The 23350-nt window shown below is 37.1% G+C and overlaps 1 protein-coding gene across 5 annotated transcripts in view; it reads right to left on the bottom strand.

Moving 5' to 3' along the window:
* Nucleotides 1-23350, bottom strand: part of ZNF385B (zinc finger protein 385B) — a 151101-nt gene that overhangs the window by 71956 nt on the left and 55795 nt on the right. The window contains exon 1 of one of the 5 annotated variants that reach the window (XM_069861052.1): nt 13804-13940. The exons of 3 other annotated variants lie outside the window; for them this stretch is intronic. In XM_069861052.1, coding sequence (XP_069717153.1) covers nt 13804-13903 — 100 coding nt within the window. In that variant the 5' untranslated portion in view covers nt 13904-13940. Of the gene's footprint in view, nt 1-4635; nt 4768-13803; nt 13941-23350 lie in introns of those variants that run through there. One more of the 5 variants, XM_069861054.1, reaches the window with a different exon arrangement.

The following is a 23350-nucleotide window of genomic DNA, read 5'->3' as shown; positions in this document are numbered from 1 at the left end:
AACAATACACCACAGAGACAGAGGTAAGGGGGAGGAGGCAGCAGGCAGAGTATTTCAAAGACTTCTGAAGTAAAGAATTCTGAAGGGTTTGGAAAGTAGAGAGAATTGAAATAAAAGGATATAACTGACAAAAACAGGTCTGAACATCAGGGAAAGCTTCTTGACACCAAGATTATTCTGAGTGATACTTAATCTTCATGGTGGCAGCCTTTTTGAGCTGAACCAGACTGTGGAAATAATCTCCCAAGAGAATCTAGGTATCTGAACTGCACATGCATTTGTATCAAGACTGAATAAAATTGTGTTATATGTACAAGAGAAGCAATTCTACATTGACAAGGAGAGGATTAGATGACCAGCAGTGGGTACTGTGATTGCACTTGTTGAAGACAAATTGCAACAAGCTATTTATAGCTAGGGCCAAACTTTTATTAAATACAAATAATGGTCTTGCTGGATTTCAAGGAGGCTATGTCTTCCAGAAATAGTTTTATCGCAAGCTTGGTCAAGAGATCAATAAAAGAAAATTAAGCAGAAGCAAACAAAAGCACAAACATTTGCTACATCTAATATTAATCTCCCCAGTCCAGTGTATTTAATCACATCCATTCTAAAGTACAAGAGTGGGTCCTTCTTGCACAAACACGGTTATCAAAATGTCAAAACATGGAAATCTATAGAACTATCTTTGTATTTCTTTGTGTAGAGAAATCAAAAGCTTCAGCTTAATAAGAGAGAAGAGCACTTATTTGTGTTTGAAATTTGCATTTTTATTTTCCTATGGCATTTGCATTTTTTTTTTGCATTTGAAATGGAGAGAACAACATAAACACAAACAGAATCACTGATAGAAATTATGTACTTTTCTTGCAGACAAGTAAAGCCGAAAAACTTCTCACATTTACGATTCTGTCAAATCTGGTTGTTGACAATTGAATATTTTAGTAGTTCTCAATACAGCAGCAATTGCAAATTCTGGTAAAAAAAAAGTCGCTAAGACTTTTTGTTAATTATGCAGACTAATTGATGAAGTTACCATAACTACTTAGGCATTTCAAAGTTCATCCTTCAAGAGCAACTAAATATTGAGGGATCTGTCCTGTCTAATAACAGTGAGGACAACACAGGCATACAGTCCATCTTTCCCTGACTGTCTGGAATCCCGCTGCTCAAAGTTTTGCTTACACTGGGAAAGTTACAGTTACAAAAGTATAAATACATGTTTGTCTTGCAAAATAAAAGTTGTCATTAGAGATAAATTACAGCAAAAAAAGAATTGTATGCAACTTTCAGTTTTCAGAAGAGCTTATATTGCTTAGGCGTAATAACAGCTTTGCTTGCAGCAAAGCTTGAGCTTCCCTTGAGCATCATAGGGAAAAAGCGAGAATTAGCACACTTAAGCTGGAAATGAAATGGGCCTCAAAAGATTCAAAGGGAAGAGGACTGAAACAGATAATAGAATTTCATTCTAAGATGAGGCACAGAACCGAGCCTGAAGGCACTTAAGCAGGCACTGCTCAGCTTGAGGCCAGCCTGGAGTTATCCAGTGGTCCTCAGTTCCTTGTATGGCACATTTACAGTCACATTTGGCACTATTACACATATAACTGTCTTTCTTAGGACAGAAAACAGGTACAGACAGCCTTTACTACTTATTTTATAAACACTAAGTGAAAAGGAGCCTGTCAGTCTCAAGTGCTGCTGTTACTCTGTCTCCCATGAGAATAAAATTTGTATGAGTCTATTGACTCATACAAATTAATCTCATAAACTTAGGTAAATATTCTTTGTTTCAGCCTCATTTGGATTCTCACTATTCTTTCTCTTTTCTTTTACCGCTTTACAGATAGCTGAGTGTATCTGACAAAAGAATGAGTAGATGGCAGCTCTTTCCCTTCATGTCCACCCTCCAAAGGTTAAAAATAAAAATGACAGAAATCTTGACATTTGTGAATTTCCTTGCAATGCGTTTCAGCTGACAGTCAAGCATGTCCAAACAGTTTTCTTCGCTACTTGCCTTGACATTACACCAATGAACTGATGGCAGAACTGGTAAGAATGTGGAGGGCTACTTACTCTTCCCCACTTGATTGGTATGTTTCCCCAGCACCATGTTCCTACTGTTGTTGGTAGCTCTCACAGCCCTTGCCTCAAGCTCCCACACTCACCTCATCCCAGATGGCTTTCCGTCCCAAAAGCCTGCTCCTGTAGACCATTCTACTTTTCATTATTGCAGCTTAACACAAAATAAGTTCAAACACTGATCTGGAAGAAGCCCCTATCAGTGTTGACTACAAGGAGAACTTCATTAATAGTCCATATTTTGAAGGCTATTTCTGTATAAGTTTTTAAGATATGCAGAAAGAATATCCAAGACAACTTTCATTAGTTCAAACTAACCCTAAACTTTTCATAAGAAAGTTACAGAGCTGTTAACACCAAATGCTTTCCTTTGAAACCTGCAGTTCTTATGCTAACCACAGTAGTGGCTGTATCATTCCCTTAAGCAGACCTGGTCTCAAACTGCACAGTAGAAGAAGCTGTAAGCAAACAAATGAATAATTGCTGCAAAATATCAGCTTAAGTTTTAAGTTCTCACACAACAAGCTGGCGTATGAACAGTGGAGGACTATGTAGGCTAGAGTTCCAGTTTAATTAAGAGTTTTAAGAAAGTCTAATATAACTAGCAGTTTCAAAAATGCCTTATTTTATTTGATTTACAGGTATACATTTGGTTTACTTATGGACTCTCAAAACTGAAAGACTGCTCAGAAAGCTTTTATATATGAGATAAATGAAAACAAATGACAAAATCAAGCGTTTTGTGTGAGAAAAGAGATACTAGCAGCCCACAGAATCTTATTTCATGAACACTGCACTCCAAAAAAAGCAGAAAACATATCCCAAATAAGGCAAGGAAACAGTTGAATGTGTTTCATAGTGCAAACAGGCTCAACTATTTAAATTAAAACAAAATGTACTACTGTTGCCTTAATTTAGGAGGGACACAAACAGGTGTAACTGGAGTCATGAGTAATCAAAGACCACATGAGTATCTGTCCGGGTCTCTGAAGTCTGAAACAGATATCAGATGGTATCTTGTGCTGTTGCCAACGAATGAAGCTGTTCTGTTTGTCTGCATTAAAAGAGGGTTTGTGTAACACTGTCAAGCCAGACTAGATAACAGCTGACTATAGACTCCATCCTCCATCTTTCTCATAGAGGAAAAAATGCCTTTTTTTTTTTTTTTGTAACAGTTCAAACCGTCAGGAACCCTGGATTCAGGAATTGTGGTGATGCCTGTACAAAACACAGAGCACAAATTTAAGACTCCAGAAGGTGTCTTGGTACGCGCTGCATTGATAGCATACGTACATACTAAAAGGCAGAATACCCATGGTACGTCCAGCATCGACAGTTTGAAGAGATCTGTCAAAAGCTGGACATAAATTACTTAAGATAATATAGTTCTATTTTCCGTAATTCACTCATCAATTCTTTTGGTTGAGGATAGATTTTCTATCTCAGTTACGTCCCAACTACATAAAACTTACTTTAATTCCTATTCTCCCAGCTTTAACATTAAATACCTTTTTTTTTAACATTTCTTCTCCTCTCATAGCTGGTTTCCAGCATTAGGCTTAGCAGTGTTTAGTCTGATTTTCTCAAGGTTTTTCCCATGAATAATTCTCAGTTTTACATGTCAGCAAAATATTCAAGACACTGGTACCATGGAGTTAAGATCAAAATCTGATGATTATTCCTCCAAAACTCTTTTTTAAATTTTATTTATTTCTAAGAAAAGCATTGCCTTTTCTTTGTTAACATGCTTCCTTTTATAGGTCAACACTGAAGCTAGATGAGAACCTTTAACCTTGAATTATCTCCTTTAGGAACTGATCTCACTTTTCTGAAGTGGGGTTTTCTCTCTGTTCCATCAACAAACTGAGAAGAAAGACTGAGCTCGTCTCTCAAGGTGGCATGTATTATATATAAAATCAGCTCTTCACTTTTCATGCAACCCATTCCATTAGTGAAGGTAAACCATAGTTTCCTGTTGAATTTTGAAAGAGTACCTCATGTATAATTTATAAAAACTACCAATTGCATCAACCTTGCTTTTTTCTGATATGTTTCCTGCTTTAATATGTCATTAGCAATACTTCAGCCATAGCTGCAATATCTATTACTGGCTGTAAGTAACCCTATACTGGCATCCATTGTGTTGCTATCAACAGTCACTTGAGCATTACAGATTTTTTGGCTCACAACATCATCTACTGCTTTGTTATGCTTAATGTTGTCATGGAGACAAAAGAACAGCTGAATAACAATTTTTATGCTTGAGAAATGCTCATTCTTTAGTAACAGGATACTTCTTGCCAGTATGGAGTCTTGGGGTGTAATGGAAGTTATTATAAATAATAACTTTTAAATCAAAACCTTGCTCAAAAAAAGTCAAAAGACAAGAAAGAGACTAATGTTTCTTTCTACGCACCCTAGTTCTACCGGTAGCAAACACAGGTGGAGAAGACTGCGGAGAAGACTGCTACAAAACAAGACATCAACAGAACAGAAGTTGCCTCCAGCCCCATATCCTGAAAGATACAATAGTTATTGCACCATGGTGCTTACCTTATTGTCTCTCCAAGTGCCTCAAGGTTGCAAATAACCGCAACATGGGAAATAAGAAGGAAGTTCCATGCTTCATCTTCCTCATCAACTCAAGTAAAGTGCTGCTATATCCACTGAAACACAATACAAACTAGGAAAAAAATAAGGATCCTCTCCTTGAATTTTCTCCTCAAGCCATATAGATTTGCTTTTTCTCTAGCACAACCCTTCCTACACAGAGTATGTGTAGAAGTTCAAGACTAACAGCTGAATCCCCCGCTGCTCATAATCCATTAACTCACATTACAGTATAACTTGCAACTGATGGAAATTGAGGGTGCTTAGCCCTAGGATACTTGGTGCCTTTGAGATTCCAGTCCTATATGTTTAATTCCTTCCATCTCAACACAGTTCCTGCTCCTGAACAGACAGAATGCCTGGGATCAAAATGAGTATTACCTAAAGACTCTTCTATCTTAAATCCTGTTGTTGTTGAGTCAGAGAATTTCTAAATATCATTATAAATAGCAGATTATCTCTGGTTTGGTACAGTGGATCAGAGATAAAATGCAATAAAGCAGAGTCTTGTTCTGCAAAGCCAGACAGTAGGCAAAGCAACCAGCTGTCAGGGACAGCTGAAGGAATATTTTCCCATGCCAGAGCCTTCTCCCCACCCTCCACTTGACATTATTAGCCCTCTCCCAGCACCTCAGAGGCAGAAAAAGCACAAAACCTATTCCCAGAGGTTCCTGCCTGTTCTTTCTCTAGCAGCAGGAGCAGCTTTAGCCCCTCAGTTTCCTGCCCCATGAGCAGACCCTGACTTGCCTCTTCCCATGAGGTGCAGGATAATATTTAGCAAGACAGAAGGCTGTAGGGGATAATGCATGAGGAGGATGAAGATTTGGATAAAGACGATTTTTCCCCCTCTTCAACAGACCTGCCTGTGGAAAGACTCCTGCATTCCACTTCTCAGTCACTGAATTATCTCTGCCCTCCTCGCCTTTGCTCCCCACAGCCCCGATATCCCACTCTTCGCTCCTTTTACCCCTACAGAAGCCTCTTGTGAACCCACAGCTTTCAACAATCCAGTCCCTGTGCCAAAATACATTTTGTTGACATATCAGAAAGAAAACTTCACACTGAGGTTTATGACCTTTTACTTACGTTGGACAAAATCTGCTTTTGCTAAGAAGCCTTGAACTGACTGCGGAGCTCACAAAAGCAAAAAAATTAAATGTTAGTATATGAAAGAACAGGCAGGCTATGACAGCAGAGTTCTGCTCCTCTAGCTTGGAAGTTTCCAGCTGCACGAGAACATTCTATTGATAAGCTGAAATTAAACACACAGATTGATCCTAGTTTTACAATTCTCTGATTTATAGGAAAGGTGCTTAAAGTGGAAATAAAATTCTGGAAGAAGACTGTTGTTGTTTTTTTTTTCTTTTGAACAAATACTTCTCCATCAGGAGAAGAGGGAGAATCAGGGAGATCAGGGAGAAAAGAAAAGAGAATATAAACTTTTTTTTAGAGTTATTTAATTTCAGCATCTCAGACAGCACTTATCTGCAATTCTAAGGTTGAGGGACATAATTCAAATGATTACAACAACAAAGACAAGGATTGAAAACGTAAGAATAACTTCACTGGAAAGAGATCAATACAATATTTTAAATAAGCTCTTTGCCAACTCTCAGGAGTTTCATTATTCCAATGTCGGTTTTGCCTCAGCAGGTCCTGCTCTAGACTTTTCCAGTCACAGAGGGATTGCAAAGCTTAAGCTAGTCACCTGATGCAGATGCCCAGCAAGGCAGGAACTTGTTCCAAAAAGAGAGACTGTTCTCTTACAGCATCTTATTCAGAGACATTAACAGCTGGAAAGACTCCTGCCCACCACTTCTCTGTCACTGATTTATCTCTGCCCCTCCTGCCTTTGCTCCCCACAGCCCATCCCACTCATGACTCCTTTTACCTCAACAGGAATGTCTGACAACAGCACACAGCCCCTACTTTGGAAGAGTATCCATCAGGGCCAGGGAGGGCCAGGACACCCCCCGACCACTACAGCAGCTGGCAGTTACTGACAAGTCTGAGCCAACAGGCTGGTCTCTGGCTACAGACAGAAAAATGCAGTCTGGCACATCACTTCTGACAGGTTGCCAAGCCCAATTCCACATCTCTCTAAAAGTAAGGGATGAAGGGATAAGATAAATCTGCTAACAAATTTATGTTTCTGATCCTTGTGCCCCCACGGTCAAGCCTGAATAGAAGGGAAAAAAAGTCCACACACCGTGAAACTAAGTAAAACTCCAAGGGAAAAGGAAAACAGCCAAGTGACAGCATCAGCTCAGTCTCACAGCATTTTTATCAGATACCTACCTTGTGAAAGGAGAATATTATTTGAAACAGAATTTAAAGAAATGTGTGACAGGGCCAGAAATAAAAGGCTTCAATTAAAAAAGTTAAACGGAAAGACAATTTTATATGGGTAAACTTCTGGTAAAGATTGTTCAGTGAAAAAAATTCCAGATGGAACTCAAAAAGAAACAAAGCAAGATAATGATAACTTCAAGGTCAAGTTGTATTTGAAGATTAATATATATTCAGAAATTACGAGGGCTATTAAAGGGTGTGCATTTAAAGCTTAATAGCTATTCACACAAATTCCTTGTGAGGGACACCGTATTAGCATCTATGTGAAGTCTGGCTTAATTCATACAAGGACACCTGAGAAATAAAACAAACCTATAACTTCTGCAGACAAAGTACAAGTGTTTCTGTCACATGACGGGATTAAAAAAAAAAAACAAAACAAAAAACCCAACTTAATGTCCTGAGATAATTATAGACAGTTAACTTGCAGCAGAAGAGGTTTGCCTAGGATTTCAACTCCTGTAGTTCTATTTTAAATATCTTAAATAAAGAAGGACAATATCTGGGTAAACTGGAGTGTGAAAGAGTAGGGTAATCAGACTACTTAAATGCAAAGGAAGAAATGCATTTAGAAGTACATAGAGGTCAAAGTTTTAGAAGGGGCCCAAATCAAATAATGAAGAATAATGCAGAAACTGACAAACCAGACCATCTAGCAACTTCTAGCAAGAAACACAAAAAGCACAGAATCAACCGTTATCTTGCAATATTATCTTACTACTTCCTTGCTGCACCTTAGTCAGCAAGATGTGGGACTCCTTGGAGACAAGGGATTCCTTGGTGTGAAGGCACAGATACAGGAAACCTTTCCCTCAAGAAGTTTGGCAGAGAGAAGCTGCATTGCTGCTCAGAGCAAGGGGCTCTAAGCAGAGCATGGCAAAGCTGTTACAACCACCATGTAATGTCCTTGCAACAACTCAAATTAAGAAACATCGCTGCCCTTCCAGTGAGTCCATCTTTCATTCTTTTGTTTCTTGTGGTGTGAACAATGGTTCCAGATGGAATTAAATAGGAGTTTGTGTGTTTTCTCAGAGACCAGTATCAAGCACTTCATTATTTATGTTCATTTTTCCGTAGAGAATTAATCCTTAGGGTATCAGGGTTTTAAAATTCTGATGAAAGATCTTAAAACTCCCCCTGGATTTGTATTCATAATTGACACTATTACATAATTTTTAAGTACTGAATGACTCACAACTGGATAAAAAATAATGACTTTGTAGAAACTTTTTAATGCTTCTTAATATTTCTTATACTTTCATTGCTCTAAGTGTCTAGGACTTCTATTCCTCTCTTTCAAGTAGGAGTCTTTATTTAAATTTAAAAAGCAAAGACACTGCTGAGATTCTCATTTTTGTTAGACTTGCATAATTACATCTCAAAGTACTTCTCAAAAAGCTGTAACAGAAGGATTTCCCAAATCTTACAACTAGCACTCCAACTACGAGCAAAATAAATCCCTAGGTTTATGGATTCAGCATGTTAAATGTATCTGTATGAACTTTTCCTATTTGGACCAAGCATTAGAAAGTTTTATTGTTTGTTCTGTGTTTAGTTTTTCTGTAATCTGCTTATCCTCCCAGCCCACAAACATGCTCATTTCTTGTAACTCGGAACTACTCAAATCCCAGGAGTGTATCTTTGAAACATTAAGACTACTACTAATTTCTTAAGTGTCTCTACAGTATAGCAAATCTTTACTTTTAATTTAATTTAATTCCTGAAGAGGAAGATAAAGGGTAATTTCATTGGTTTTGTTTCCTTGTTTTACTATTATTAAGCTGTAATAGGATCCAATCCCTTTAATTATCTGATAGTATTTTTCAATGGCCAAACTTGAACATGGACTCAAAAAGTAAAATGATACTGTTGTTAATGTCCCAAAAGCGGACAGCTATAACAGTAAAGTGATACCATTTACAGCTGCTAGAAGTAAGCATTTGGCTTACAGACCTTTCATGTAATCTAACAAATGTTTCAAAGCACCACATATGTGCAGAGTATGCCACTAAAAGTAACTCCAAGGTTACTGCACACAAAGGAACAGCAATAACTAAATGGCAAAACACCAAATGTCACCTTTATGAACCCAGTGTTCAGGACAAGAACCACAGACTAACTCCATGGCATGGAAAATACTGTTCAAAAGGTATTTGTGGGTTGACTAGATAGATACAGACAATTTCAAAATAAATATTTTAATGAGGTTATTAAGACACAAATGCAACCATAGAACATCATTCCTACTGTTACTAGGACTAATTTAAAAGGAAACTAGTATCTGCATCCATCACTGCACCACAAATGTTTGATGCATAAATACTGTAAGCAAAGAATGTCCCTAAGTTTCTTATACTAGGACATAAGAATAAAGATGGGATGGAAAAAAGAATGCTATTTCTAAGACAATATTTGGAAAATCAATATCCAAACCAACCTATTCAATAAAAAAAAGGAGAACATCCTATGGGAAAGGCAGGAAAACCAAACAACTTACTTAAGACTTCTACAGAAAAATCAGAAGATAATGAAATTAGTGACTGCAGCCTATTTTCACGTCTTTCAATATCAGCGTCACTTGTGTTTCAATAGTATTTCTAATATTAAAAGAAATGAAATTTATCTTAAATGTAATAATTACCGTAATTTGAATATTTAAAGAGCACAAAGTAATCCTGTAGTCTCTAAAACTGCTGTTCTTAAGGTATATCCTTTAATTTTGAGTATGATTAGTGAAAAAGCTGATCGATTTTTTTCTGTTGCTGGAGTTCTACTTAATCAGAAACCTCACATCACTCCTTTGCACTCAAAATGCAGAACCAAAATGAAAACACCCCCCTTCTAAGGTTTTACTAATCTTTCATTTAAATTGGACAAAACCCAGGATTTTGTGGATTGCTGAGCCTATTTCTATTCTCACATATGCTTGTGTCCATTAGATTAATTCCACTACCCTTAGAGGATGCACAAGAGTAAAAAATAGAGACAGCAAGGCAGCCACGAAACACTTTGCACTGAAGCTTATGCCCCACGACAAAGTGACCTGCAGTACGTTAGGCAACTAATAGGTAGCAAAGATGCCGATCAGTCTTTTAAGTATGACAGAAACAAAATATACCACTTCAGAAGTCAACTCCTTATTCCACTGTAGTGTATAGCAAAAATTCAACAAAACCAGAATTACGAGCTAACCATGTAAGGGCAGAGAACAGCATTCACAGGGAATCTTGCAAAACCTGGTTGCCCAGCTTTATAGCTCAGCACATACCATAAACTATAAGAACACTTGGGAAGGAGAGGAGAACGCCTTACTACTATACCTTGAAGTATTCCCTATATCTTTTACTGGCTGAACAGCTACCCTTTCAGTGCCATCAAACTCAGCTAAACGTAGAAATTACTTTTTCAGTGAAACCCTAGAATTGAATCTATCCTTATTCCTCAGTCTTTTCAGAAGTTTTTACCTATTCTATTTTCATGTCAATAGCGCCCTTAGTTTCCCATAAGTCTAAGCAGGCCTGGTGTAAAGTCTCTCTTCCCACTGTTAATGATATCCCTACTCTGATATTGACTGTTTACTCTGTGGATTTTACTTTTTTTCCAGAAACCCCACTGCTTCCATACTTCTCTCTCTACCTGTTCTGATGTCTCTTTCTCCCTTCAATTTTGTTAGACAGCACATGAAAAATAAAAACATTGCAAATGCTTCACTCGTACAGTTAGCCTTCTTAGCCTCCAATGTTGAGTTATGCTTACGCGTAACTCGAAGTTTTAAAGTGTACATCCCCCAAAATGGCCTCTCTTCACAGTCACCCTAACTAAAAAATTCTCTGTTTACAGAAAAGCATTTTACCAAGTTATCTGCAGTTCTAGAGACTGGGGAATACCTGAGAGAAAACAGACTAGCTTTCTGATTAAACTAAATGAAGTCTCTTGATTTTGCAAGAACACTAGAAGGGACAGTGGGGCTTTAGAAAGAGCTTTAGCTATGGATGTTACCTTTCAGGAGAGAATTCATGAATTCTTATGAGGTTTTTTGTACTTAACAAAAACCTGATTAGCTGTGCAATACAGTTAAGGATGTTCAAACTAAGATCTTTGAAACATTGATATTTCTTCAGGAATTGCCATTTTCTTTTTATTAGTGAATAAGTTTTAAAATTTCATAAGCAAATGTCCTATATTTAGATTAATATTCAGTCCTCAAAAGGGACAATAATATCTAATTGTAGTCAGACATGACTCTTCTATAATTTACTCGCACATGCAGTACCTCGGTTCTCTGTCAGAGACAACCTCGCTGACCCAAAAGGAAGGGCTGCTTTCACATTATTCTGTGCTACTACCTGTCATTTCAGGAAGCTGGCGGTAGCTTCTCAAAGAATTTTCAGAACTATTTTTAGACTTATTATTGACATTTCTAGTTAAGTTTCAGCTGTGTCACCATGACATGCTGACAGACATTAATATACGGTATCTCAAGTCACAAGAGAGCAGTTGTTAATATCAACAAAGTGATTAATTTTTACACAGGAGACAAAGCACATGAATCAATCCAAGAATAGCCCTAGAAGCTATTGCCAAACACAATCGCTAATCTACATAACCCTTTTAAATTTAAATTTAAAAAATAGAGAGAATAAAATTTTATTTTGGTAGCACAAAACCTCCAAGATATTTTCAGGCTCTTTAAAAGTGGAATTCTGGGAAAAACAATGCTTTAGATGCTTTAGCTACTTTCCTGGGATTAAGAATTAGCTGCTTTCTCAGAACTCTTCTAATTTGATATCTACCCTTAAGACCTGAGCTACAAAAAAAAACCCCAGCAACAACTCAAGGAATGTTGACCAGCACGATATCTTTCCACATATTTATTTAAGTAATCATCATATATTGCTTTTTAAATACATTGTACTTTCTAAAGGAAAGGCTGGTCTACAGGTCTAATTCACTCTGTCCTCTAAGTCTGCTTTCAAAAAGGCTTCCTGATACATGTCAGCAAGAACTACTTTACCAAGAACACTGTAGGATCCTATCCCTAAATAACCTTAAGTAAACCAAAAGTAATTTACATCTTCAGAATCTGCAATAGTTATAACTCTATTTTAAGAATATACAGGGATATATGATATTTTCGTTTATTTACAACAATGAACAAAGTATCCTAAATTGAATGCAACTATAGAAGTACATGACAAATTTTTTTTAGGGGCAGTGTTTGGTTTGGAGTTTTAGTTCTATGCTTAGCCTTTTCTCAGTCATTCAAAACAGGCTATGCTACAGGCTTAGGACAGACGTCATCTAAGTTGTTACACAATATGGTGGTTTTATGTAATGTGGCAAAAGATATGACCGCATGCTTTCCTGAGCAAGAACAAGAAATACAAGTAACAAGGAGCAAGAATTGGTGAGAGAAACCTAGGCATCTGGACATACAACAATTAATTTATTGTTGTAGAATGACAAAGAGGAAGAGTTCAAAAAGAAATTTTATTTCCTCCATTCTGAAAGCTCTCTCTTAATTCAAATTCCCCATAAAATCTAGAAAGAATAATGATTCTTTAGTCATCAATTTCAGTTTAGCAAAAAGCACAGCAGCATAGCATCACCAAGTACACACATTTTAGTTACTGTCTAAATTTCTCTTATAAGTAGAGGGAAAAATTAAAAATTACTTCAAAATATAATATAGCTACATATGAAAGTGTCTTGCTTTTTTGGTTTTTTTATTCTTCCACTGAAGCATATCCATACAAGTAAGAAAGCAATACAAAATGGAATTCTGCACAGATGTGAAGATGCAAGTCAGCCAACAGGTGGGTTTTGAAAATAACGTACAGGAAGCACCTTCTTAATGCTGGTGAGATGCCTCATCGCTTGTGGATAACTGCACTTATCACTGTTATGTCAATTATTACCTCTTCAAAAATGGAATCTATTTTAGCAGGGAATACGGGACACTGGTTTGGATCTATGCCCAAAGAGGATATATAAAAGCTCTTTGAGGAGCATTGCCCTTTGAAACATGCAAGTTTGAGATACATTTCTCTTTGGTAATAACTGTTAATGAAATTACCCAATAAAACAGAGATTCTAATCACAAAGACTAGAAAATTAAATTTTGTTTCATATTATAAGCCAAACTTGACTGTCTGGCTTTTATTACTACAACAGGCAATACATTTAGAATAACTAGGAGGCTTGCATGATACTTTTTTATTGTAAAAGCACATTTTTCAGCAGTTTATAATTTGTCAGTCTGTTAGTTGAAGCCTTCCTTCCCTAGTTTAAATTTTTATTATTGTTATATATTTCAAGTTACATCTGAGAACAGCTATTATAAATAAATGGGAAGCATATATGCTTGAACAAAGAAAAGATGGTAGACATCTTCCAATTAAGATTACCCGATGCTGACTATTGTGAAGGATTCTTAAAATTTTTGAGGAATTTCTCACATTTCTGTTGACCATTGATATTTGGAAGAATCTCCTCTCCACCTAATGTACCTTCTGAAGAGTTAAAAATCATCATTTTGTACTCTCACCTTTGTACAAAAGAGATTTCAACAATCTATGAAAAACTCTGACCAATCTCAGAAAGGATCGTGCTACTCCTAATGCTCAAGCCATATCAACAACCTTCACACACTTAGTCCCCTACAAGCAATGGAGCAGTAAAATAGACCACCAGGGTAAGAAAGCAAAACTTCCACTCTCAAAACTCAAATTTAGCACAGTGTCTCAATAATCCAGCTACCTCCTCTCCTTCCAATGGACAGGTCATCTGCAGGGGTATAAGGATAGGCAGGTCTTCTGTCAACCATTCTTTGCAGGTAGCACATGTGACTAGCAATCATTCCTACCAACAGAACGCAGGGAACAACAACATTATTCAGAGTTCTTGCAAGAAGGATGCTGGAAAATAAAGGAACCGAGACAGGTTTAGATTCCACTCACAAGTTCTTGGATTCAGCAACTTTTGGCTTGAATTGAAAATTTCAAAATTTTATTATCAGATGATATCATTAGCCATGTAGATCAGACAATAAGAGAGTTAATAAGTATACTGTCCCTTGTCCCTTCTTGTCTGCACTGAGGTCAGTGGTCTCCTTGCTTCCCTTTGTGTACCTGGCACACTGAGGCAGAACCTCTCCCTAAAGGCACGCAGGACAAAGAGAAAAAAACATCATAGCAAAGAATTACAGGACAATATAAGTAAACCATACATAAATCAACTCCTGATAAGGAGCTATGACAAAGCAAGCTGTATCAGGATCAGATTTTTCCTCAGTTAACCTCCTTTAGAGACTCACAAAAGTGCTACTGAAAGACTTAACCAAAATACCAGAAAGTAAAGCAGAATATTGTTCCAAATATAACATACTTTTAAACAATCCCTTGTTTTAGTTGCAGAGCTCTGAACCTCAACCAACAAGGTTCCACAGAATTCAAGCCAAACCCACTCCCAAAAATACACGTCTAACTAAAAAGAAAGTTGTTGTTCAGATAGATCCTACCTTCTTTTACCAGTTAAACTGAGTTTTGTAGGAGAGAGTACTGCTTGTCTCTGTGTCCATTCCCCTATTGGTTGTTGTGTAAATATTAGGCTTCCTGCTTGTGGAGAAACTACTGCAAAGTTCTTTCAGTTCTGTTTGCTCATTTCAAACTTCTGCGTGGTTTAGAACAAGGAAGTTTATGTAATGTTCCCAAGAAAGTGCAGTACATCATGGCTCATTTTAATTCAGGTATGAATACATGACACAGATGAATTCACAAAACACTCCTTTCATCTGAAATTTAAGTAGTAACCCCTTTTCCCCCTGAAGGTTTAAGCTGCTTTAAGTGATGAAATGATTCTATTTTCCTGTTTCTTTAAAGCAGTACTGGATAGAAACTGCTTAGGATGAATCTTTCCTGAATTTATTCAAATATGAATACACCACCAACTTTAAAGATATTTGAGTAAGTCATTCCAAAAGATCTCAATGTTCTCTACAGCTACAGAATAAAATTATTTTAAACTTTGCTCAAAGCATTTTAGTATTACAGCACATAAAAGCATCTTTTCCCCAAAGGCCAAATTTTCAAGTACTGAACAAACCCAAATATCTGTCTGCAAAATCACGAAATCTGTACAGGCACCTGGGATATTCACCTGTCTAAACACAAACCTATGATGCAAATTTTAGTAGCGCACTGCCCATTACCAGCACCCACCACTAAAATGCTTGTTTACCTGTAAAGTTGTTTTCATCTTTCCAACAGAGAAAACTTTTAAAATCACTATTATTAGGAAATATCATTGGGAAAGTGATGGTGGAGTACTTCTGATTTACCCTTCTTATCCAACCACCTCCCACAAGTTCAGAGTTCTGTTCAACCACACACTTTCCAGGACCCTTTCATACACCCACTGCTGCCTCTTCCCTCTGTGACTCAGAACTCTGTGCCTGTGTCCATAAAAGCAAGGTCAGCAGTAATCAACATCATCAGCAAGGGTTAGACGTTTTTCCTCATCTGGCAGCATGTGTGTTGCTCAGTCCTTGCCACAATTCTTATAAACTTTGGTGAACAAGCTTCCAAGCTTTATTGGATTTCCCTTTTCAACAGAATATCTCTTAGCTTAACAGAGCATGTTCTGCATAAGGCACTTTTGATGAGTTAAAACTGAGCTTTTGGGTTGGTTGGGTATGTTGGTTTTTTTTGATTATTTTGTTGTTGTTGGGGTTTCTTTTTGCGGGGAGGGGAGAAGGGGGGACTGCTTGTTTGGCTTGTTGGTGTTTTTGTTTCCCCCGTCACTGTCTGGACAGACAGAATATTCTCTACTCTTCATCACATTGCCACTGTTCCCAAAGGCTTGACACAAACTTTTGGAGTCACTTCTCTCCTCACCTTGCAAGCCATTTGGCCAGGACAATGTCAGCTTAGACTTGCCATCATCTACCAAGAGCAGCAAACAGTCAATGCCTGGCCAAGCAGAGACTGCCCATCGCCTACACCTTTTCTCCCAGAAGCCAGGAACAGATCAAGATTTTTGGGGCTGTCTGCACCGTTCAGGAGGCATTTGCTGTGGACAACACATGGCAGCCTGGCCCATTCTGTGGGCTGTCAGATCAGCCAGACTGAAAAGCCAAAGATAAGTATAAATCTAGACACTAATACAATAATGACTGGTCCTGTTTAACTAAGCATCTTGAAGACAGCATGGAAGTTCTGGACTGCTCTAAGTTCAGAAAGAATTAATAAATTTCTAAATACAGAATGCTCACATCAGTGAGCAACAGGAATAGTCAACAGATACGCATAATTTTTAGGTAAAAGAAGTAGTTTCAAAAGCAATGGTATTCTAATCAGTACAGTGTAACCTGCAAAATATTAACATTTTATAGGCTCAATAATTTGAAGTTGTTCTTTAAAAGACACATGAAGGTATTTCTCTATTCCAAATGCTATTACTATTTACAGTTATTGAAACTATTATAAAACATAACATCAGTCAACAGGATTTAGTAGCATAAAGCTATAATGAAAAAATGAAATTAAAGATATACAATAAACAAGTAGTCAATTTTTAAAAGGAACCATCAGTATGCTTATAAACGAGAAACAGATTTGTTTTAATATTTAAGAAATATTTTCTTCTGATGGGCTTACTAACAAGAATTTTCATTTGTAACCTTCCTTCAGAAAATGTAGCAATTACCATCTGAACAGGGGAAAAAAAAATAAAATAAAAGATAGATTTCAAAAGCTGATTTTGCCATTTGTATTTCCTTGACATAGCACATCTAAACATAAAAGATATCGAACAAAATGTATCACCAGGCACCCACAGTCCTCCTATTTCCTAATTTGACTACTTAGTTCTTAAACACAAGCAAATGAGTGGAGCTTTCACTAACAGATTGCTATTAAAAACAAATCAGCAAAACATTGCAGGCATTTCTCTTTCATACAGCGGGAGCAAGCAATACAGCGTTCTATTATGCAGCTAGTTGAAAAACAGATTTCAGCCTCCACATGGAATTACTTACCCAGAAGCATGTTTCTCATCTACAGTTAGTTCAGCAGAATAGAAAGTTCTGCTCAATAGATCTAGCAAAGGGAATTTTCTCACAAGCTCCTTTTTGAGTTGGTGCAAGTTTTGAGTAGGGTTTGAACTCGAGCTGCTGAGAAATACGCCTTGCCCCATAAAGCTGCTGGGACACTTTAATTCACTCTTATTGGTGAATGGTACCTCTTCAGACTATGCAAAAGTAACGAAAAGACAGATGGTAGATCATGCACCTTAATTTGATGTAATAAAACCATAAAAGAAAGATGTCCCTTCACTAAAGTTTTAAAATTATATAGTTTATATTTGTCTCGAAATTAGCTTTAAACTAGTTGCCTGTCTTTGACCAAGGGAAAAAAAATCTCTACAGAACTATTGTAGTACTTAGAGTAATACAGTGTATCAAGGAAAATCTAAATGGTGGGCTAAATTCAAATCTTGTAAAAGCAAATGCCCTATCTTTCCCTAATGCCTGATTACATCACAGCTGAATTTGTCTCCTCTGACACAAAAGACTTCCCCCTTAAAGAAGTATCAGCTGGGAGCTGACTTGGGACTTTTAAATCTGGACTTATTCATCTGAAGTGTCAACTACAAGACTAATTTGGACATGGAATAAAAACATTTAAAACGCTGCTACCACAGCAAGTACCTTCTGTCCACTAAAATCCATCGCAGGCTGGTTTCGCATAATTAAAATTAACCTCTGCTATGAAAATTAAAAACCACCCATCTTCCTGTAATAAAGGCAAACAGTACATCATCTAAAAAGCAGAGACTCAAATCATAAATTTCTAATTGAGAAAGGCTCCCATGTCCTGTATCCACAACTGGGGTCTGCACAGACTTGTCAAAAGAATTTTTCTGAGAGCATCCCAGTAAGGATACCTGATAGGAAGTTTTATTTAAAACAAAACAAAACAAGAATAACAAAAAATAAAGAGGACAAAAGAAATCCAAGAGCATAAGGGACAGATGGTTATCTGATGAAATTAGCAGTTGGAGTAATGTCAGATAATTCCTCATGGAGAAACTGAGAATTACAGATGAAACTTTGTATGAAATCCTTCCACTTCAGGGCTTTGCTTTAAACATATAGAACTAAGATTTACTTGACTTTCTCATTTTTCACAAAAGTGAGAGGATGGGAGGAGGTGTAGAAGAGGACTTCGAAAAGCAAACTACTTGGAACAAACTTCCATATATGTAGAAATACTAGAAAAAAATATTATGAACAGATTAATTTTGTACCCAGTCCTTAATAAAAAAATATTGTTACAGTGACGACACTCTCTTCTAGGGCGTGACTATTGGTTACTCAAATCAGCACATATGAAATTTAATCTTATTTTAGTCTACAATTTCCTGCTCCTCATTATTTCTACTAAAAGTGGAATTATTTCAGTAATTACCTGCCAACATGACTTGGCAGCAATTACATGACTTTGTTACTTGTTCTGAAATATTTAGTATTCTTGTTAAAAGTCCCTTCCTTAAAAAAAAAAAAAAAAAAAGTCAGAGGTGTGTGCTAGCAGTAATGATCACAGAAAACAGTGGAAAAAATGAATCAGCTTTGACATAAAAAGGCAAATAAAAATGAAACCCAATGAAAAATAAACCCCTCTGATTTTTAAGCAAATCTTGTGATCTTGGAAGATGTGACTCATTCTTGTTGCGCACTTGAGATTGGCAACACCAAACCCCAATGAAAGTTTATGTGAGTTTTATATAGACTCAGATGACTAAGGAAGATGACCAGTATTCCCAAGTAAATACTATGTTCTCTCATGCTGATAATAATACTACTATTTGTCTTTTCTATGATGTCTGAAGGATTTTTTTTTTAATGTCACTGTTAAGTGTAGAAGTGTCTCACACATTCTATGAGCATGTAGTATGTTTATGAACTATAGCAAGACAAAATGACAAGGATTATACTCCCCTGAACTGGCAGGCATGCTTCCTCCACTCCCTCCAATTGTTAAATGACTGCTATTTCTCTTTTTTGGCAATGTTTGATAGTTCCTTGCTAAAGCCATTATATTTCACTAGCATGTTCAGGTTTAACCATGCAGATAGTTTGAAGCACTGTAGCTCCCTTCTACTTCCCTCTTAAGAGCGCAGAACAGTCCATCTCACAAAAGACCACTCTCTGGTTGCAGAGCAAGATCTTATGACCCCCCCTAATCACAGTTTTAACATTTTGGCCAGCCCTCTAGCTGAAATTTTAAATGTAATCTCCAGGACACAAACAGTCGATGTTTTAACTACAGATCTCTCTTCCCTTCCCCTTAAAATAAATATTAATCCCATTCACTCTACTAACGCCCACTATAGCAAGATTTTGGAAATCCCTTGATTTTCCTTTTTGTCTGAGCAGGTTTCTTCAGTGATCCATAATCACAGCCGTTATAGCACAGATAGTCCCTCCACACTGCAAGCATGAAGGTCTCTTCGGCCACAAGCGCCCGCAATATACCTATGCAAGCACAACATGTCCAAGCACAACAGAGACGATGTAGGTGAGGAGGAAAGCAGGAGGACAGTTACTTTCTTTTGGAGCACCAGTCTGAGGTCATCATGCAGCTATCGCATTGTGGACGCTACTGCAAAAGCAACAAGGATAAGGATAGGAGCTGAAAGAGAAAGTGAAAAAAAAGTGGAATACAGAGGAGAAAGATGAAAAAAGGTCTTAAACAGCATAATATGTGAGAGAAGAATAGAATGAAAGGGCAAAATGTTACTATAAGAGAGCAGAAGGCAGAGAAGGAGAGATGAATAGAAAGCAAAAACATTAAGGAGAAATGAAATTAAACATGCAAAGAACACTGTTAAATGAAACATAACAAAAGCAAATACTTCTTTTTCCAGCTAGTTATCAGGTGATGACCTTCCAGAGGACAAGGTGAAACAGTCACTTCAAGTGTAGTAGAAATCTAATTAAGGGGAAAAGAGAGGGCACAGGATCATGCAAGCCAGAAGTTAGAGGGACAAGAAAGGAAGGACATCTTGATGTTATCTAAGGGCAAGTGCATTCAGGTCTCATTCATGAGCAGATCCTGCAGACAAAGAATGAAGAGCTTACATAGAGTTCAACTGGTAAGGTGCTCTGGTGCTGTCTTCTCTAAAAACAAACAAACAAACAAAGTTTATGCTTTAAATTTTTTCCCTATAGTTTCCTCGAGTCTCCACATATAAGAGATGAAGAAGTGGTATTTTGAGCATTTGTAATAGGTTATTTATTCTCCCTGTCCAACAAGTTTTAATAATAAACAAAAGCCGCTTAAAATCCATCAACATCTACAAAAACCAGTGTTTTGACTTCTACTCTTTCTGCTCCCATTCTCTGTTGCCAGACTGCTTCAATACAGACAAGTCTCCTTAGCAGACTGCAACATAACGTGTTTGTATATTGGATGTTCTTCAGAAACTTGGTGAATTGTACTGTCAGGATGTGACTGACAAAAAATGGACAGTGTATGTAGATTTCCTGTATTTTCAGCTTGAGAAGGGAGCAAATCATCCTTCCAGATGTCCATAATACAGCACTATGGAATTCTGCAGTGATTAGTGTCAAACAGCAATATTAGCATCCTGCTGTCAAACTCATAAAAAGGTTTCTCTGCATGGCCATGCTTGGGTGCTTTAGGTTTGGTCCTTTGCTTTCCATGCATGAACGACTCTTTAGGCTTGCTGTACCTGTTCTCAAGGTTACATCTTCAGTGCACAACACACTAGTCACATCGAGAAACACTGCAGAAGTTTTTCACAAAAGGGCAGTCTAGGAAATATGGGCTATAGCTAACATAAAAGTTAAACCAAAATTTAGTAAAGGTTTGACTTTATTGTTATTGTACTACCTATCATGACTTAATCTTTAACTTTGTTCACCAAATATATTAACGTACATATTTTAGGCAGAAGAGTGCTACTGTTAAGATATCAGCTAAAATGAATATCATTAATATCTTAATGCATTTATAATGATGATACATACATAGAATATCACACTAACAAACTAGAAGCACTCTCCAGAGACAATGACTGAAACCAATTACTAGTACATGAAAGAAAGAACTTTTGTTCAATAGAGAACACTATTATCCTACCTCTTGTAATAAAGGATTCACAACAATAATCCAAATTTTGCTAAGCATAGCGACCGCCAAATTACCCATACTTTACTTTTAAAACTCAAGGCAGGAATCAAAGCAAAGGCAAGCTAATTTTTTCAGGAGAATACTGAAGCCCTGCCAAACATGTTGGGGAATCTGAGTGATATTTTATTCCAATGCATTTGGAATCATACAACATCATACAACATCTAAGAATCATATCAGTTTGAAGGAGGAAAACAGATGTCAGAAGTGAGGTACAATAATCTGACCCTAGTGTTCAAACACACAGGAATAGGCAGAAGACGTTATCAAGTCCACGGCCAGGCAGTAACAGTTAAATCCCTTTCTCACTAGATAAATTTCATGGGATGTGACAAACTCATAAGGCTTCTCAGAAATCTCTCAGAACAGTAAAGTATTGCATCAAAGGAGTTCAGTTGTTCTGAGTCTTTTTACCACAACAGGTTAATTACAGTGAGCCGTTGTACATGCTAACACATCTTCAAAGGAGGCAAGGAACTGTATTCTCCCAAACTCTCAAATTATAACCCCCATCAAGACATCCAGTCATAAATGAGTTAGAGTTCTTGCTCTTCCTGTCATACAGAGCACTGGATTTAGCCCTCACTGGAGGTTTTGCTCAAACTCACACACATATATACACATATGCCTACACATCCCATTAAACTTAGCAATTTGTACACTGTTATGTATTAAATGAAATAATAAAACAGTACTTCTACTTCAGTTTACAGTATTCAAAAAGCAAAAGACTACATTCCAGCTCCTCAGATCTTAACTTTGCCCTTTGGTATAACACTCAACCGTGACAGGGGACCTAAAACTCACCCTCCAAGATGACGCTGTATCTTCCACAACTCCTCTGAGGACATAGGAGATGACAAACATATTCCTCTGTATGTTAGCCTTTTATGGAACACAGAAAATCTTTCCATACTTAGCAACCAGGTGTCATGTTGTTTAAGACATGCATGTTTGTCGTGGCAAGGGATGAGGGAGTCACAAGAACATAGCGTTAATTTAATTTTACCTCTAAATAGGCATCTTCATTGACAAATTCTTAAATTTTTCTCTAGCTTCAAGAGCAGCAATGGGTCCAACAGGTATTTAGCCCTCAAAGCTCTAACAAATACTGGTGAGAATATCAAAGGCACATCACTCCAGTTATAAGTGCACAGTAAAACTTATTTTTCTGACCCTCATGAATCACCATTGCCCCAACTCACTTGCTATTTTGACCCAACAATCTGTCACCATAAGGTCTAGTTGACAGCAAATGTTTTAGGAACCATCCCAGCAAGTAATTACTCCACTGCAGTTGGAGGGAAAAAAAAAAGAGAGAATGATTTTCTGCTTTGGATCTTGTGCTCCCAAGCACTGTAGAAGAGGATGTTTCCCAAGCAGTATATCAAGACCCCAGTGACCCTTTCTCTTTATCATGAGCACACAGATTCTGAAAGACTCATCACCTTTCAGTTCTCAAATTCTGTTTGTAATGCATTTCTGTATAACCTGCAGAAAAAAACAGAACTGAAAAAAGGGTATATTTGAACATGGCAAAACATTCATAATTCTCTTCCCCAGCTTTTGCTTCCGAAATTCAAGTACTTGTGCATTCATCATAACGCTACAGAGCTCCTAAATAATGTGAGCAACAGGAAATCACAAAGCCTAAGCAAGCTAGGTTAAATAAATTCTATTAAAAATCCTCTGATGATAATAATACTGAGAGGTTGTGAAATGACATCAAGCTCCACAGTACTAAGAGCACTAGCTACATAGTTCAGAAAGAATTCCTGACTGCAGAGATTACAGTTCAAACAAGCAATACAAAATAAGATACATGTGACAAGTACATCAAGTCTTATATATAATTAATTAAAGTATCTGTGACTTTCCCAAAGTCAAAAAGAAAGTATGTGATATGCCCTGCTTTATAACAACAAATCCTCTCTCCTCTATTCTGATCATTGTCTTTAGTCATCTTTACTAGAGCTGGAAAACAACTATCCCATCACAACAGATAAATCCCAGTGACCTTACTCCTGAAACAGAAGTTTTTTTTAGAAAATGATGACACACCATTAAAAAGCAAACAAACAAAAAAACAC

This window comes from Phaenicophaeus curvirostris, chromosome 7, assembly GCF_032191515.1.
Source record: "Phaenicophaeus curvirostris isolate KB17595 chromosome 7, BPBGC_Pcur_1.0, whole genome shotgun sequence".
Lineage (NCBI taxonomy): Eukaryota > Metazoa > Chordata > Aves > Cuculiformes > Cuculidae > Phaenicophaeus > Phaenicophaeus curvirostris.
This window is presented reverse-complemented; position numbering and strand designations above follow the sequence as displayed.